Genomic DNA, 18,445 nt, shown 5'->3' on the forward strand with positions numbered 1-18,445 from the left:
CCTAAGGGTGTGAATTCCCCTGTAACTGTGTGGAATTTCAATAACGTGACATGGAATTATATTTAGATGCAAATAGGCAGACACACTAAGGGAGTAAGTCATGTTTTTAGAGGAAGAAATAATGATACTGTAAGTAATTTTATATAGTTTGTAAGTAATTTTAAGTCATGTGTAAGCAATGTTAGGTCATGCTTGAGTAATTTAAAAAGTATTGCATAACTTAGGTATTTTACAGGAAATTATTCTGTAAGTACTTACAGACGTTCTGCGTAAATCTTTCATAATTTTATGGGTAAACAATATTTTCCAATCTTACATTATAAATACACTCTTTCAAGGAGTGACTTGTTCCCCCTTTACTATAGTGTAGGTATCTTTAAGTGTTCATAACTTAATATAATTACTGTAGTTTCAAATAAAATAATTGAAAACAGTTCAATTTAATTACAGGGGAATTATGCATTTAGTCACAGCCCAGATGTGACAATTACATTGTATCAGTCAAACTTAATCACCCTTTATGAAGGACCTGTGAGCATGGTACTGAGTAATAAATTGCCACTAAGGTTTAACGCTTTATGTAACAGTCAATAATATGGAGAGCTCCTGATTGTGTAAACATTCCCAATGAAATTTATTTTATGTTTAGCATTTCACAAGCAGGATTTCCAGTGTTGTGGTAGACAACTTTTTTTTCTTTGAAACTTTCAGCAGCCTTGTTATCACGGCTGTTATGCAACTGCACTGCGCCTATAGGTAGAAGTATGAGCAGTAGTGCAGGAGCAGTCTTTTGGAGATGGCAAGGCTTTACAGCAGGAGGATCTGGAAATTATCGTGCACTATAAGTGTGAAGATAGATGTTTACAGGTCAAAGAAGTAATCAGTCCCTTTTCTTTAAAGGGTTAAAGTCCCAAAACTCTACTTAATAGTTGATATTTATATTTCAGGCTGAAGTTGTTAAAAAAAAAAACAGTGGAGCTCTGTAAACAAACTGGCATTTAAAGGGTTAAAATAATTTTTAAAATGTATTTCACAGGCGAAAGTAGCTTTAAAAGGTTGAGTCATTTAAAGTGGAAAAAAGTATTATATAGTAATATTTTTACAGCAGTTTTTGGGAGGGTGGCATTTTTCGTCCTTAGGGTAAAAAGAGTCAGGATTTTAAGGATCATATAAAGATTAAAAGAGCTCAAGCTGTTTTAAGATATTTCTTTTACTTTTAGAAATGTGCTTATTTTTCAACATTCAGCCCAATGTCCTTAAAATTTACACATCACTGTGTATTTATAATCACATGAAGAGTACTTTGGAACTATGTGGGATTTACTTTTTGTTAGTTGAACATCACTTTGTTTGAAGGAGATTTGGCTTAAAGGTTTCTGTTGGTATCTGCAGCTGAAATTAAAGGTGCAGGATGAGGCTGTAGGTGTGGGGTTGGCAGTTGTTTTAAACATAACATCACTTTTCAGCTATTTGGGTTCGTGGTGCTGGTGAAATTGCCTGGATGAGGCAGTAGGTGGAGGCTTTAGCTCCTGCGATCTGCTTTAATCTGCGCGTGGAGGAGGAAGCTGTAGGTTGCAGGTTGAGGCCATAGATGGTCTTTATAACATTCATGTGGTGTAGCAAGTGGACTGTGGTTAAATGAGGCCATAGGTGACGTGTCTACAGCTCTGTGGGGGTGGAGATTAAAACATATAACATCCCTCCGCTGCTCTAATGGTCTTTGTAAGAGACTGTTGGTTGGTTAGGGATCGAACAGTGCACAAGAGGCTGAATGGGGAGGTGTGTGTGGTTTTCTTCCGAGCTCTGTAAACTGTACATGAGGCAGCAGGTGGGTGTTATGAGCAGCTGGAGGCAACACATGGCTACTGTAGGTTGGAAGCAGACGTAAATAATAGGTGGTGGGTGGCAGAGGCTGGTACTTGTTCGTTTCCTGCTGCTGCCTTGAGTCAGCAGCAGAAAACAAACTGCTGAGGTTCAGATTGGTTATGAGTTTCTATCAACACCCTAGATGACTGTAGCTTGAGCTTATGGATCTGATTGTTTTTAAGATATACAGATTGTATTAAGTATTATTAAATTCTTATACATGTGGACTTTTCTTTGCTCAAGGATCCACATCACACGGGGAGAATAGATTAAACGTTGGAGTACCTCTAGGTTCAACTTTGGGTCCTCTGTTGTTCAGTTTGTACATTAATGATTTACCTGAAATGTGTCCACCTACGCAAACCCGCCCAATGAGTGTGTGATGATATGGCTGCTGAAGAACTCCCAGCTACAATGATTACATCAAGTGACAAATCTAATACAAACTAGACACATGCCAACTTTCTGTACACAGAGCTACACAAAAATAGTCAATTGGTAATCCTTAGTTGCTAGGTTGTGCCATCAAAATTGCTGATGTTGCTTTGCAGACGAGGTTTCAAGTGATGTTCTTCATGTAGACCTGAAAAGCGGAACAGTGTATCACTTTCTCTAAATATTTCTAACGATCTTTTGTAGTAATCATGGGGTCACATGTTGCCTTTCCACATACAGGCTTTCAAATCTTTTTACTCTTGCAGTACAGAGAAAGTGCCTGCAGAGACCTGGTCAGAATTCATCAGGTCTTTTGAACTTTAATTGTCCTTATAAGTAAACTGAAGTGTATGAAGCTTTAAAACGTTTCCAGTAGTTACATTTAATAAATTATTTTCTACTGCTCGGTTTAGAAAATATAAACATCTGAACAAAAAGATCCTTTAAAAAAAAAAAAAAAAAAAAAACTACAGTCTTTAATTTTTCATGCATTTTCACATTTCTGTTTGTATTTAATAACATTAACAAGTGAGAGCAGTGTGACAACTTCAGGCTGTTAATCAGCACAAGTCTTTTTTCCCCCCAAAAGAAAACATTCTTGAACACCAACATGAGTTTAACATTTACATCAGTCTTACAACAAGTGTTGTATATACCAGGCTTCTAATAGGCCTACACAGAAAACAATTCATTTCATAAGTGAAATTACAAAAACAAAGTTCCTTTTACATTTTAAGGCCGCCAAGGATACAATCTGTGAAATGAGAATCAAAACATTTTCTTCAACAAAAACAAAACCCCAAAAGGTTAAAACACCACAAATGAAAGTCTGCTTTCTTCAAAACAATCCTTTTCTTCAAAGCAACATCCCTAAAAAGAAAAAGAAATACAAAGTTCATCAACAACTTGGTCTCCTTAAAGTATTCATACCATTTAATAATCACTAGAAACACGTTTGTCTATTCAGGCTGCAACGATTCAAGTAATTCAATAACCAATTCAACACAAATTCTTTGAGGCCTCATTTCATGCACGACTCTGTGCATGTTTGTGTTTTCAACGCTGTAAACAAGCGTTTCACCCACATTTGTAACCAAAAACTGACCGGCAATAGAAACTTATTTAGGAGCAGAGTGTGAATAACAAGCCTCACCACATTAAGCTCACACAGCCCCGAATTTAACAAAACCAGCCCTTTGAGTACCAAAAAACAAACAAAATAACAAAAAAGAAAGAAGTCTCTGCAACTCTGAAAGTCTCTGTGGTCAACAACAGACACATTATCTCCATATCGTGGTCTAAACCAGAGATAGTCGAGGGCGTAACCTCTCAGATGCTCATGCCCAACGTAAGATGTTCAGATATTGAGATGTTCAGGTCGAAGCCTTTGAGGCACTTTTAATTTTGACTTTTTTATTTTATATATCTTGAGACATTTTAAGTTTAAATTTCAGCTCAGTGAAGAACTTTAAGCACAAGAACTTTTTCAGTGCAGTATTTTTCGGACTATAAGGCGCACTTAAAATCCTTTCATTTTCTCAGAAGTGTGCCTTGTGAATTCTGGTTGTGCTTACTGACCGCCAACTGATTTTGTGGTACACTGTGCTCAAATCTGAAAATGTTTTAGTACGACTTTGGTAAGGTACAAAGCCGCACCGCTTGATGGATTGCCGGAGCATTACGGCTACTGTAGTCAGGAGCCTGAGTGTAATACATGCATGCTTCAACATAATATTGCCATAATATGTATGTATGTGTGTGTGTGTGTGTGTGTGTGTGTGTGTCACGGACCTCAAAATGGCACCTGTTAAGAGACATGCTTACGAAGCGGATATCAAACTCAGTCACACAGTAGAACATGGGAATAGAGCAGCTGCGAGAGAATTCAACATTAATGAATCAATGGTACAGAAGTGGAGGAAGCAAGAAGAATGAGTTGAGTAAAGTTTGACTTATCTGACTGTTTTGTTTCACTTAATGCGCCTTAATAATCCGGTGCACCTTATGGTCCCAAAAAAAAAAAAAAAAAATACGGTAACTTATCTTTCTTGTAGAAATGTGCTCCAAATAAGGAACTTGTGTTGAGGAGATTGTTAGTTAATCATTTACAAATCAATATTGTCTGTCAGGAGTGAACATGTAAAGCTGTTGTGTTAAGCGATGTGTTTGGAGGAAAAAAAAAAAAAAAAAAAAAAAATATTGGGTGCACCTAAAGGAGAAAAAGAAAAGTTAGGCTCATAAGTGCAATCGTTGCAAAAAGTTAGTCTAGAGCCCTGCCTGTACGCTTCACATTTCACCCTGCTTCTATCAGCATTCACATTATCAGTGAACATTATGACAACATGACTGCTTCACTGGCAACCACACATGGCCATATAAAACATAACCTCTATGTTTTATAGACTGTATGCTGACACGTTTCTCTCAAATTGTTACAAGTTAATTTTAGTTTCATGTGTACAACGATCAGGCTCTTTCAGTCGTATTCTAGCAGAGTCAAACCTGTGCTTCCTGTTCTTGAGTGAAACCAGGATTGTTTGTAAACATATAGAGGCTTTACATTCACAAACATGTCTCATGACTGTAGATTGACAATAATTTGTCTACCTGTTTGAGTGCGTTCATGATTTTGATTAGATTTTGTGAATTTGGTTCTCTTGACCATTAAAATAATTATGCCATTATCCTTCCTATGAACTTCAGTCAGGAGTTCAATTACTTTTAATCCCCTGAAAATGAAGATGTATAAAAAAAAAACCAAAAGAAAAAAGGGTGTACATCAGCCTCTACACCTTGTTCTCAAGTTGACCTCGAGTTAGTCAACTGTGGTCATGTAAAAAGCCAAGAGTACGAAGTCCAAACACTTATGAACTCAACCGTTTTTAGTTTATTTAATTTTAAAATTCCCTTTAAATGTATGCGTTTAATCAGTGTTGTTTATCATTTATGTTATATGAATGATAAGACACTACATACACATACTACATGCTTTACATCTTCATGTTTTACCACAACGAAATCAAGTTCTCCAGTAGACTAAAGTGATTAATTCAACATTATCCATCATTTCTTAAACAGTTCCAACATCCTTTTTGGAGTTATATTCACAGCAGTGATGTGAGAATAACTCTTGTGTGGCACTGCGTCACACCACTTGTAGAAGCACGAGTCGAGCACGAGTGCTCAAAAGAAGCTGTTGTGTTGGCTGGAATGTCATCTTAAAACTATGAGCCATTTAAATAAAAGTTTCTGTAGGAAACCTGAATTCACATTCAGGAATCAGAAACCTAAAAATCGGCAATGCAAACGGCAGCTAATCTGGTATTTTTAGTACCCTGGTCAGAGGTGAAAAACTACAGATTAGACAGTGAAACAGTCCACCAGAGGGCAGTGCAACGACACTTAAAAAAAACTCAAATATAGATCATCTAATGCACATCCAGTGTTTTGAGAGAAGAAAAAAATAAATTAAAGGGCAATTACATCTATATGCAAAGATTCTATAAAATCAGGCCCAATTAGAATATAAAGGAAGTAGTACTCACACCCTTAACCATTCTGAGATGCTTATTCAGACCACATGAGGGCAACATTTGTACACATTCTGGTTAATTTTGTACTTCATATATTTTTAGAAAAGTAAAGCAAGAATAATGATATTTATCATTCAGGGTATTTACCAACTTGATTTGGTCTGCAGTCAATTATATTCTTGATCATTAAATTCTGATCCCACCAACATTTTCCATTTCATCACTTGCATTTCTGTAAACTGATTTAATACTCGTGTTCAAAAATGCAAACCTGGCAGGTGTCCAATATCAGTCCACATCAGCTGCTATAAACACTGCTTAGCAGGGTTGAGACGTCTGTTGGAAGACAAAAACGGTTAATGAGTTAATGTTCAAGTTTTTACAATGTTAAGCATTTCTTCTGTTGGATAAAAGTCAACTTTTCACTCTTACAGTCCAGGAGGATTATTTGTTCACTATTGGACGCACAAACACTGAATACTGAAGTTTGCTTGTCACAATAGTTCTGTGTACAGCATAATGATATAAGTGGGGGAATAAAATCTGAGCTCTGGCTTTATCTAAACCTCTTCACCTAAATTATCCAATCAGATGCTCAGGCACTTGTTAGGACCGCTTGAACCTTTCAGATGTTGGCACTACTCAGAAGACAATCAAATGCTGTGCGCTGATTGTCAGCTGTAATTGAAGAATGTTTCTGCCAGATCATTTGTGGAATTAAACGTGTGATTGCCTATTGTTTGCAGGGTTCGTCTTCCAAGAACTGCATAAACATTGCCCGTCTTCCTTCTGAAAGGTTGCTCCAGCTGTCAGTGACTGATACATCGGGGTGAATTCTGTATACAACTTGATTAATGAAAAATTTATAATAAACCCCTGATTTCCTACAACAGACAAGAATGCACTGGACCATGTCCACACAGATACAAAATCCATACACCCACTAGGACCGATCTGATCATATAATCACTGCCAGTGTTACCTGCATATAAGCCAGTTATCAACAGAACAGCTCTAAACCTCAAAGTTATTAGACTCAGCCCTGAGGGAGCAACACCACAACTACAAGACTGTTGTGAGCACACTTAGTGGACTGCATTTCCTAAACACACCCTTTAGATTGGAGCAGTGCACCTCAGCTGTTTAATCCTAGATTCATTTTTGCATTGAGAATGCTAAAGCAGTTGATGCAATTTGACCAGAAACTTCTGCCTTATAGAGGTCCTGAAGATCAATTAATCAGGTGTATTCGATTAGCAGCGCCTGGCTGCCATTTGCCTTTTATTCCAATATAAGCAGGAAGGGTGTACTTGGTTTTTCCATTCACCACTTGTGCATTTTGGCCTAGTTTTTGTTAAATAATGCCAGTGTAATGTGTTGTGTTGAGGTTTTATTTGCCCAATTTTAAAGACGTGCCATTTTTAGATTTTTTTTTTTTTCCCTCTCCATCTAAAACCCTAGAATTGAAGGAAGGAGTTTGTTCCACATGACCAAGTGTTTTATGAAGGTGAAAAGGTAGAATTTAAATGCAGATGTTCCTTAAATAGGATAAATGGTCAGTTAATTGGTCAATTTTCTTTTCTGATGCACTGCTCGAATGTTCATTGTGAGGAAAAACAAGACTTCATTTCACTTATTTACTTGTCTTTATTTTAACCCTACTACTGTGTGTCCCAAGGGAGGACAGAGTACAGGCTATGGGGTCAAAAGTGACCAGAGTCACCATGTCAACAAGCACACTGCTGCATTTCAGCATGAGCAGAGTTCTTTGTTTTGGCTCGGGGGACACGACTGAAAATTCTAATCTTAGCTATAGACCTGCAGATGTGTGCACTGTTGCACTAAAAAATAAATAAGCAGTGAGCCTCAAATCAGATGAATAATCCAGACTGAGGTTCCCCCTCTTTTTGACTGACAGGCTGAACACCGACTCCTGAAAACATGAAGTACATTGATGAGTTACCGCTGGCTGATCAGGAGCTACTTGGATGATGAACTGGTACGTTGGCATCACACAGTGCTGCAACATCAGTCTGGTCATCTCTCCATTGTCTGTCACCGGTTCAGGGGGTAAAGTAAATCCATCATCAATTTGTTCCTCTGACATGCTCAGCAACTGGCAGGGAGAAAGAGTACAGTTACATAAAACACTCATTTCTGGGAAGCGTGACTGGTCAACTATAGTAAAGCAAGACCAACTAAACCAGAACAACAATCAGATGAGATGGTGAAAAGTTATTCTCTCAAAGGTCACTGGGAAAAAAACAAAACACCAAAAACAAAAAAAAAAAAAATTCAATCATTTTCATATCCATAACTCCAACACTTCACTTTGAATCAGACACTGAACTGCACTGGAAGGGGAGAAAAACTGAATTTGTAATGAAAATAATTCATTAATTTTTAATTTATTGATGAGAGGATTTTATTCCAAATGCTTGTTTTTTTTTCCTAGAAAACACTGAATAACCCATTAGTGTTCAATGATACAACAAAAGTTTGCCTACAAAGCTAATTAGGGACAAATGTTATTTCAGTTGTAATTATACCTGCCACACCAGAGACAATAAGACATTGGACTTATTGTATGCCAACACTAAGGAGGCATACAGCTCATCACCTCTCCCTCCCCTGGGGGGCTCAGATCACAACCTGGTTCATCTCCAGCCTGTGTATAAACCTTTAGTACACAGAGAACCAGTAGTGAAACGCACAGTAAGGAAATGGTCGGCAGAGACTGAAGAGGCCCTGAGGGACTGTTTCCGTTCTACTGTGTGGGACAACCTCTGCAGCCCCCTGGAGGATGACCTCAACAGCATCACAGACTGCATTACGGATTACATGAACTTCTGTGTGGACAACACCGTACCCATCAAAAAGGTACGTTGTTTTTCTAACAACAAGCCATGGATTAATCCTGAAATTAAGGCTCTCCTCAAGGAGAAGAAGAGAGTCTTTAGATCTGGAGACAAACAGGAGCTGAGAGTTGTTCAGAAGAAGCTGAAATGGAAGATAAGGCAAGGAAAGGAAAACTACAGGAGGAAGATGGAAGAGCAGCTGCAACAGGACAACATCAGAGGGGTTTGGAACAGCCTGAAGACAATCTCAGGACAAAAACCAACCCCCCAGGCTGCAGGAGACTTGGGGTGGGTGAATGACCTAAATAAATATTTTAATAGGTTTGATCAACCACCCACCCCTCCCACAGCATCGTCCCCCCTGCTGCAATCTCCTTCATCTCCAGGGTCTGCCTGTCCTTCATCTCAGGACTTCACACCTCTCAGCTTCACACCTCCCAGCTCCCAGTCATTACACCCAACTCCAGCTTCTGTGGACTCCAACATACACACCCCTCCCCCAAAACCCACTCTTTCTATCTCAGCACTTCAAGTGAGGAACGAGCTTCGCAAGATCAAGGTGCGGAAGGCTGCAGGTCCAGATGGCGTCAGCTCCAGGCTCCTGAGATGCTGCGCAGATGAACTGTGTGACATCCTAGTTTATCTGTTCAACCTGAGCCTGTCACTGGGGAAAGTACCACAGCTGTGGAAGACCTCCTGTGTGGTACCGGTACCAAAGACCTCCCATCCCAAGGACCTCAGCAGCTACAGGCCGGTAGCCCTGACATCGCATCTGATGAAGACCCTCGAGAGGTTGGTTCTAAACCATCTGCGCTCCCTGGTGAGGTCTTCATTGGATCCGCTGCAGTTTGCTTACCAGCCTGGCATCGGGGTGGAGGACGCCATCATCTACCTCCTGCACCGAGCTCTGACTCACCTGGAGAAGCCTGGAAGCACTGTGAGGATCATGTTCTTTGATTTCTCCAGTGCTTTCAACACCATCCAGCCACGACTTCTGAGAGACAAGCTGGAGCTATCGGGAGTGGACCACCACATGTCCCAGCGGATACTGGACTACCTCACAGAACGTCCACAGTATGTGAGGTCACAGGGCTGTGTCTCTGACACGCTGGTCTGCAGTACGGGGGCCCCACAGGGAACTGTGCTGGCACCGTTCCTCTTCACCCTCTACACTGCAGACTTCTCCATCAACTCCCCACGCTGCCACCTACAGAAGTTCTCTGACGACTTTGCCATAGTCGGCCTCATCACAGGTGAGGACGACTCAGAGTACAGACAGTGGACTCTGGACTTTGTGGACTGGTGTCAGCAGAACCACCTGCTGATCAACGCCGGGAAAACCAAGGAGTTGGTGGTGGACTTCCGGAGACGCAGACCCACCACACTGACACCGGTGAACATCCAGGGAGTGGACATTGAGATAGTGGACTCTTATAGGTACCTGGGTGTTCACCTGAATAATAAACTGGACTGGAGCCACAACACTGATGCTCTTTACAGGAAGGGTCAGAGCAGACTCTACCTGCTGAGGCGGCTGAGGTCATTTGGAGTCCAGGGAGCGCTTTTAAAGACCTTCTATGACTCTGTGGTGGCATCTGTCATTTTTTACAGTGTGGTATGTTGGAGCAGCGGTTTATCGGCAGCTGAGAGGAATAGGTTGGACAAACTCATCAGGAAGGCCAGCTCTGTTCTGGGATGCACCCTGGACCCAGTGCAGGTGGTGGGAGACAGAAGGACTCTGGCCAAAATAACATCTCTGATGGACAGAGTCTCCCACCCCATGCATGTAAATGTTGCTGAACTGCTGAGCTGCTTCAGTGACAGACTGCTGCATCCTAGATGCATGAAGGAGCGTTTCCGCAGGTCCTTCCTCCCTGCAGCTGTCAGACTGTACAATCAGAACTGCTCCCAACAAACACAGATGTTTACATCAGTGCTGTAACAACTTTTACTGTTGTAACTGCACATTACTTTTCTCAGCTTATATATACACTAACTTATTGAAAGTTACATGTTTACTTTTTAATGCACGGGTACAATAAACAATCTGCACTTTTCTAATTATTCTAAATATTCTTAACTATTTAAACATCTTTCAGTATCCTGCTATGTTTGCACACTATGTGTACGCTAATTTAAACAACTGTACTGTACTCTGCTCTGGTAACTATTGTCCATGATGTAAATATGTAAAAATTGTGCTTCGGTTCTGTGTGTCCTGTTCTGTTTGTATATGCGTGGTTTTTTTTGCTGCTGATACAACCAAATTTCCCCTTGTGGGACAATTAAAGGATTATTCTATTCTATTCTATACGAATCACTCAGCCTGCAGAACTTTTCTTCATTCCATATTTAGCAGTGAGCTGAATGAAATTCATGGATACAAATTAGAAATGTGCGTAATTAGTCTACGACACGACTAATCGTCACGAGTCAGTACTAGTCGTTTAATCTAATTGTCTACATTTTAATTGTTGGCTATTTCCATAAAATTGTTGCGTCTTAAATCTTACGCAGCCCCCTGCCACCAGATGGAGCTGCAGCCCCGAGATTGCTGTTGAGAAACAATGTAAATCTGTTAATCTTGGCCTGATCTTTTTGTTAACAAGATTGTTAGTTCTCATAAATGCAAAAGAATGAGCTCGCAGATGTAAGCGGCAGAAATTAGCTTTCAAACTACCAGGAGAACCCCCCGGGGTAGGCTTGGGACACGCTTGAGATCTCTCGGCTGGCATGGGAGCAGTGTGCTGTTCCTCCTTCAGGTCAAACTCGTTCAAGATTTTAAGTAGATACACCTATGGTATCAATTTGAAACTCCTATATCAATTCATTCTGGACATATTGGATTCAAACTTGGGTGTCCACAGCACTCGGTTGGCCGTGGAGGGGGGTTAGCCTAAAAGAGTTCAGGCTGTGTTGAAGAATAAAGGTGGTCATACCAGTTTCCCATTCAGCAATTGGCACTCTAGGCACTTCTTTGGGCAGTTATTTTGAAGTAGCATCTAAATTCTCTTTTATGTCCATGGTGAGAGGTACACAAAACTATTTGTACCAGACAGACGTGCCTCCCTTTTAATAGCATGCATGATTAAAATATGACCCCCAAAATAAAATAAAAATAGAAAATAAAATACCTGTGGCCACCACTACTACTCACCCTCCTAGTAGATGCATGTATGGTATTAGTTTGAAAGCCCTAGAGCAGGGGTCCCCAACTCCAGGCCTCGAGGACACATCTAAAACCTGTCCTGCAGGTTTTAGATGTGTCCTTGATTCAACACAGCTGATTCAAATGGCTAAATTACCTCCTCAACATGTCTTGAAGTTCTCCACAGGCCTGGTAATGAACTAATCATTTGATTCAGGTGTGTAGACCCAGGGTGATATCTAAAATCTGCAGGACACCAGTCCTCGAGGCCTGGAGTTGGAGACCCCTGCCCTAGAGGATTTTCAGAAAACTTGACCTTTGACCTTCAGGTTGAGTTCACAGAGCTTCGAAGTTGTCTGAGACTTTTAGTAGATGCACCCATTAGAGAGCTCACCATTTAGAAGTATTTACTCTAACCTCTGATTAAATGTTTTAAACTAAAAAAAATAAATTTCATTTAGCACTTTCCTGGAAAAGCTGCACTTCATGTTGGATATGATAGATCACCTTAACACACTGAATAAAAGTCTCCACTTTTATTCAGTAAAGTCTCCACTAACAGTAATATCATCATTTAATGGAAACCGTCAGAAATTAGCTTGTTAAATGGGAAGGCCTGTGACTCTGGGTTGGTTTAAGCTATTCAACAAAAGGCTATGAGGCCTGCCATACTTCAGTGTATTTAACAGCAATATACACTTGACCGTGAGCTGATGTAGTTTTATGTTATGCTCAGGACTGGATGGTTGATTGCTGCTTGCGGCTTTATGAAAAAAAAAAAATTATTCATGTATTAATTATATGCGCCATCCTATCACAATTATATCCGTTCATTAAGGACAATACCCCATCAGCCTTTTACAGCAGAGGAGTGAAAACTGGGTCAGATATAAATGACAAGCTCCTAAAAGTCCCCATCCATTCAGTCCTGTTCCAAGTTGTTTAGTGTAATGTTACCAGATGCAGTCTTGATTCTTCTGGTAATTAGAGGTTGAGCTAAAAAATAAAAAGGAGCTAGTATGGAGGAAGCCAACAGTAAAAGTGACACCAGTTTGGAGACATTTCAGGCCTTCTGTATTCAAGTTTGCAATATTTTAGACTTAACTAGAAACTGTCAGATAACAACTGAAAGGCTCAGACAATGACTCTCTCAAACTTTTACTGGAGTAATGGTAACATGACTTTCACCCACCTCCATTAATGTCTCTTCTCTGTTCCACTTCATGTGTGTGAGGAGCGATAAGGAGTTACAGAGTGGAGGGAAGGAGAAACTAGAGACTGCAAATATCAGCAGTAAGCAGCAGCCAATGATTGTATGTCTAACTTGAGCTCAGTGTGACAAATAATGCAAATACATTTTCTGTGGTTCTCATGTCCTAGCCCTAATGTCATTTATTTTAATAGCAATATAATGAATGGGCATTCAGTATTAGCAGATACACAAAGGTGTATGGGATCAGAAGTGGAAAACCCTGGATCGACGCACTTGGCTGATTTGCTCAACAGTGGCAAGATTTGACCTTTTAGTATAAACACTGAGTTGTTGCAACTGATAACAGATCTGAGATTAAAGATGTCAGCTCTCCTTCCCCAAACATAAATCCTGCCTTTTCAGTTGCTCACCTTTTGATTAGAATGCGTTACACTAATCTTCACAGGCAAAGAGGTATGTCAGAGGCCCTACCTGTTAACAAGGCAGCTTTCAACAGCAAGGATGACGCAAGGGGGAATATAATATTAGCACTCAATTAATGTAGTGACATGAATCCACTTTAATGCTAATTGTTAAACGGCACAGACTGGAAAGCAGAGCTTTGCTGGCCTTCATCGCTCCAGAGAGCTTGTTACAAAAGAGGGAGACACACACTGGCACCCACACTTTTAGCAAGAGAAAGGGTTGAATTGCAGTTAGGCTCAGCTCACATACGTCAAAGAGTGATCCATTCTACTGTAATGTTTATTTAGTAGATAGTTATGCAGTTGGGTCTAAGTCTTTGGACTATGACATGTTTTACATTTTGCCTCCATACACCACCGACAGCACTGATGTGACTGAAGTGCAGACTTTTACAGAGTACTGCATTACTCTGTTCATGAAGCATAGCCATTTTTATACACAGTCCCCCATTTTTGAGGCTTAAAAAGTACTTTGATAATTACTGTCAGGCTGTTTCATGGCCAGGGGATGCCTGTTCCCTTGTTATTCAGCAACAAATTAACAAGAAAAGAAAAGATTTCCATATGTTGAAATTGTATTTGGTAGCTCTTCACTGGAACTCATGACGGTCAAAGTAACTTGAAGGCAAGTAAAAGAGGCCCTAATTAGGCTGAAAAGGGAATATACAATCTGGAATGCAGATTACACAGATGGCCAAAAACACTGCTCAGATTCAGACAAATTCTGAAAAATACCGATGGCCCGCAGACTCCTAGTGGATACGTGTACGGTATAATATAACAAATTCTAGGTGACTTCCTTATCGCATCCTTCTCAAATTATCGCATTCACAAACTCGGGTGTCCACACACCCAGCAGAGAGACAATATCCCATCAGCCATTTACAGCTAAGTGGTAAAAAACAAAACAAACAAAAACCCCAAAACTGATCAGATGACAATTCACTGTGCCAACAAGTAATGACCCAAAGTCTATGGCAAAGACAAGCAAAGTTTCTCAATGGGGGGGGATAGGTGTTAATGGCTAACTCATTTACCTGAATGCAACCCAACAGACATGCAAATGCAAAACTGCAGGAACTTAGGCCAAAGCACTAGCATGTGTGTGACGCTCCATTTAATGATGCATGCACATTCTGAATGTGAATTAGCACTATTAGTAGGTTGATACAACAGCGTCACTTAAGTGAAGAAACAGACACCACTTACATCATCCACTCGCCAAAGGTCACTACCAAGGCCTTCAGTCTGACTGTAGGTGATTGCATTCTTTAAGAAATCAGTCCCACTGCCATCATCCTAAAATAAACAAAAACAGAAAACAAAACACAGATCAACATTTCACAATAAGTGGCAGTGTTGCTCTTGGAAAACAACACACTTGTCATTTCAGAGAGTCCTGCTGAGCGCAGTACTTACACTGTCAGTTTCCTGCAAAACTGCAAGCAGCAGTCGAATGTATTCTGTGGCAGCTTTGAGTGTGTCCACTTTGCTGGGCTTTCGGTCTGGTCGCATCAGTGGCACCATCCTTTTCAAGCGGGAGAACATGGTATTCAAGTTCCTGATCTGCAACGAAGAGAGCCTGAAGTGCTTGAGCAAAACTGTAGGGTTTGAAGCAGGAGTGATTGTCACAATTTCATCCTTTTTTGTACAAATTTAAGCTCTGTGGGAACAAATCCCAGTTTAGAAACGCAAACTAAACATTTACAGGGTCTATATTCATACTTACTTGATCATGAGCAGCACAGAGTTTTATACAGACTGGTCGATTTTGAAATACAAAAGGTAATTTTAAAATAAACACAAAGGAAACTTTTAGCACCCCAGCACGTCTACTTGTGCAAATATCAGCGCTATTATTATTATCTTCATTCTAATAATATCTTTCAGACATCCAAAAACAACATCTCTAATATAACAATGAAGGAGAAGTGCATTTCCAAGAAAATCTAGTCCATTTCCGACCATTTCATGCCAGGATGCATTCATAAAGCGATTTCAGAAAAAGGTCATGCTTAGCACTTAACACACAGCTGCTAAAAAAACAAGATGCAGGCCTTTGGGTGAACTGGTGCGTTACTGGTGTAGTGCTGCTTCAGGGACGCAGCTCTACATAAGCCGAGGACTCGTTGTAGGGCGGAGTGGCACAGATTAAGGAAAAAAAATATTGCTTTATTGAGTGTAAAGTCGAAATGTTTAGATTAAACTTGCAACTCTGCTTGGACAATAAAGTCGTCATTCTATTTTCAGAAAATATTAGCAAATTATTCCCAACATGAACAACAACGTGTATTTTTCCAGTTAGCATTGTTAGCTGTGAGGTTGCTAACAGCGTCCCTCCTTAAGTGAGCTGTTAAAGGAAAATTTGCCACCAGTCCTTCATTTGTGGTGACAAGTTACTGTTTAAAACACTCACTCTCATTCGTTCCTTGGCGTTGACCAACTCTCGTTTTTTCACAGTTTCGCTGAACTCCTCGGCCACGAAGTACAAATTGTCCCGTCCTCGTTTGAGCTTCTCGATGTTGCAGTAGACAGGGAGCGCAGACTCGCCCGTCAGCCGCTTCAAAATGTCACTCATGGATTCCTCCTCCGGTACCTTCATTTTAACGAGTACCGTTTGATAAAAATAAGCTACCACCTGGTTGATTTAATTCTTTATCGTGGCGCCATGTAAAAGCGAGCTGGGAGAGGCCTCTGGCGTGGCGGAGGATCACACCTGTGTCAGGAGGCTTTTAATTAGAGTTAGGTGTTGTGTCAAAAAGGACTTCCGGTATTTTCCACACTGGAAAAAAATAAATAAATAACTTTGAGCAGAGAAGAACATTCCTGGTACATAGAAGTCGCTATCAGTTTGTAGTAAAGTGACTTTTATATATCCTTTATTTACCAGGGCAAAAAGTCTGACAATAAAAGTTTATTATTTAAGAGTGACCAAGTGAGCAGCAGATATTACAATGAATATAACATAATAGTGCTTTTAAGATAATTTAGGAGGCCGAAAAGGACTTGGTTGAATATAATATAGGTACAGTAACACAGAGCTTGCAAACCAGGCGATTTCTTTATATATAGTCAGTAAATAAATCCAGTTGACTTCAGTCGTTTTGCCAACATAAGCAAAATGTCACACAGAAAAAACACACGGAAATCACTTTTTGGCAAACAAACCACACCAGTAACAAAAAGTGATTTTTTTTAAAAATCATTTGTTGGCCTGTAATTTGTCAGACATTTGCCAAACATAACCATGACGATCAAGTCATTTTAAGCCAGAAATAACATCCCTGTCCGAGAAATTTGTCTCTCCTTCACACTTATAGCTTTATTTTGGTGTCTGGTTGCTACCATGAACCATTACTGATGTCATTATTCACACAACAGCAAGCACTGTTAACATGTTAACAAGCGATCTGTTGTTATCTCTTTAGCATCATCTGGAAAACTCCTTCAAATATAAAAAAATTTCACTGCTGAAATCTACACAATGACTTTTTAAACAGTAGTCTGGAGAATTAATAGAGGAATGCTTTTCTCACACCAGGTAGACGTTTAAGAAAAATAACATGAAAACATATTCAATCAAAGCTCTGTTCTGAAAATGTGTCACATCAAAACATATCTTTTCAGATTTTACAAACTGCTTTCATGGTCACACCTCGGCATTTTTATTGTCTTTAGGGCAAGTCAGACAACTGTACACTGCCTTAAGCAAACCCTCAGCTTAATGTCAGATGTCTCCTGCCCGCTTTAACTCCTCCACCTCCACAGCCGCTTTTCTGGGAGGATTTTTCTGCTGGTTCTCATTGTTCATGTAAATCAAAAGTTTCAGATGCTTTCACCTCCAACAGTCAAATCCCAGTGAAGTTTTTCTCAAAGCTTCTTCTTTCTTCACATACAAAGGGGCTTTCACAAGTATAGCCACATAATTCTCCTCAGCTGTTTAAATTCTTTTCTTTTTTTTGGCAAATCTTTAATAAATGACAGTAAATCATACTGAGATCCCTGTTTAACACCATGAAAACAGTCCTGTGAGATATTCAGGATGGTGTTGGCTATCCCAGCTGCCAGTGGGGTGCACTGGATAGCTTACATGTCTATCATAGAGTATAGCATAATATACAATATAATAGAAAGCATTTTATCTCTAAATGATTACAACATTTGTACAATTTTAAAAATTCATCATGTTTATACCAAAAGCTCTTCTATTCGCAGCAGCTTTGAGGACCTCTTTTATACTGATATATCTGTTTAGAAATCCACCATGTGAAAGTTTCAATTTGTATATTTTCTCTGAGACTGTTTTGAATGGAACCCAGCCCAGGTTTGGCTAACTGGTCGATCTAAACTGCCCAAATCAATGTGAGTGCAAGTGTCTGTCTGTCATTCTCTGTGTTTGCCCTGAGACAGACAGGTGCACCATATCCTAAATCTCTTTTTCCTTCACATCAAACCTGCACAGGGAACTTAACAAAACATGTTCCTGTACAACATAACCTCTGTTAATTTTTAAGAGGATATTGTTTTTCCTTATAATTGATCTTACACTGCTTCCTTTAACCAGGGTGTTTGCATTTACAAATTTAAAAAGAAACACTACTGGATTTGCACACGTATGACCACATGTCATCCAACTCTATTCCACTCATTTTTTTTTTTAGTTTTAACTTCCTGTAGGCTTCTCATGCCATTATGTGAAAAGATTTTAAATGCTCATGAAAATGTTTTTTTTAAATTAATTCATTCTTATTTTCTAAGAAAACTGACAACTGGCAACGTCTGGATGAAAAGAATCAGCTTTCTGGGAATTCTTATTTTCTCTTTCAGTCGATGAGTTGGTCATTACAACCAAGCACTGCAATTAACGGTTAACCTTTTAAAGATATGAAAACTCTAAGGAAAATACAGCCTGAGTAAATAACAGGTTT

The 18,445-nt window shown here is 39.7% G+C and overlaps 1 protein-coding gene across 1 annotated transcript; it reads right to left on the bottom strand.

The window, feature by feature from the left end:
• Positions 1 to 2,956: 2,956 nt before the first annotated feature.
• On the bottom strand, positions 2,957 to 16,119 carry figla (folliculogenesis specific bHLH transcription factor). Its single transcript, NM_001311330.1, has 6 exons — positions 15,934 to 16,119; positions 14,937 to 15,083; positions 14,727 to 14,816; positions 7,798 to 7,950; positions 6,106 to 6,170; positions 2,957 to 3,171 (listed from the first exon to the last, which is right to left on the bottom strand). The coding sequence occupies exons 1-5, from the start codon at positions 16,117 to 16,119 to the stop codon at positions 6,153 to 6,155; spliced, it is 594 nt and encodes a 197-aa protein (NP_001298259.1). The 3' UTR covers positions 2,957 to 3,171; positions 6,106 to 6,152.
• Positions 16,120 to 18,445: the final 2,326 nt, after the last annotated feature.

This window comes from Oreochromis niloticus, linkage group LG12, assembly GCF_001858045.2.
Source record: "Oreochromis niloticus isolate F11D_XX linkage group LG12, O_niloticus_UMD_NMBU, whole genome shotgun sequence".
In the NCBI taxonomy this organism is placed as follows: Eukaryota; Metazoa; Chordata; class Actinopteri; order Cichliformes; family Cichlidae; genus Oreochromis; species Oreochromis niloticus.

Bases quoted from the DNA above. Each gene is read 5' to 3' on its own strand.
- figla (NM_001311330.1), bottom strand. From the start codon at position 16,119: ATGAAGGTACCGGAGGAGGAATCCATGAGTGACATTTTGAAGCGGCTG. The intron at 15,084-15,933 runs GTGAGTGTTTTA...TCTTCGTTGCAG, and splicing joins ACGCCAAGGAACGAATGAGA to ATCAGGAACTTGAATACCAT. The intron at 14,817-14,936 runs GTAAGTACTGCG...TGTTTATTTTAG, and splicing joins TTTTGCAGGAAACTGACAGT to GATGATGGCAGTGGGACTGA.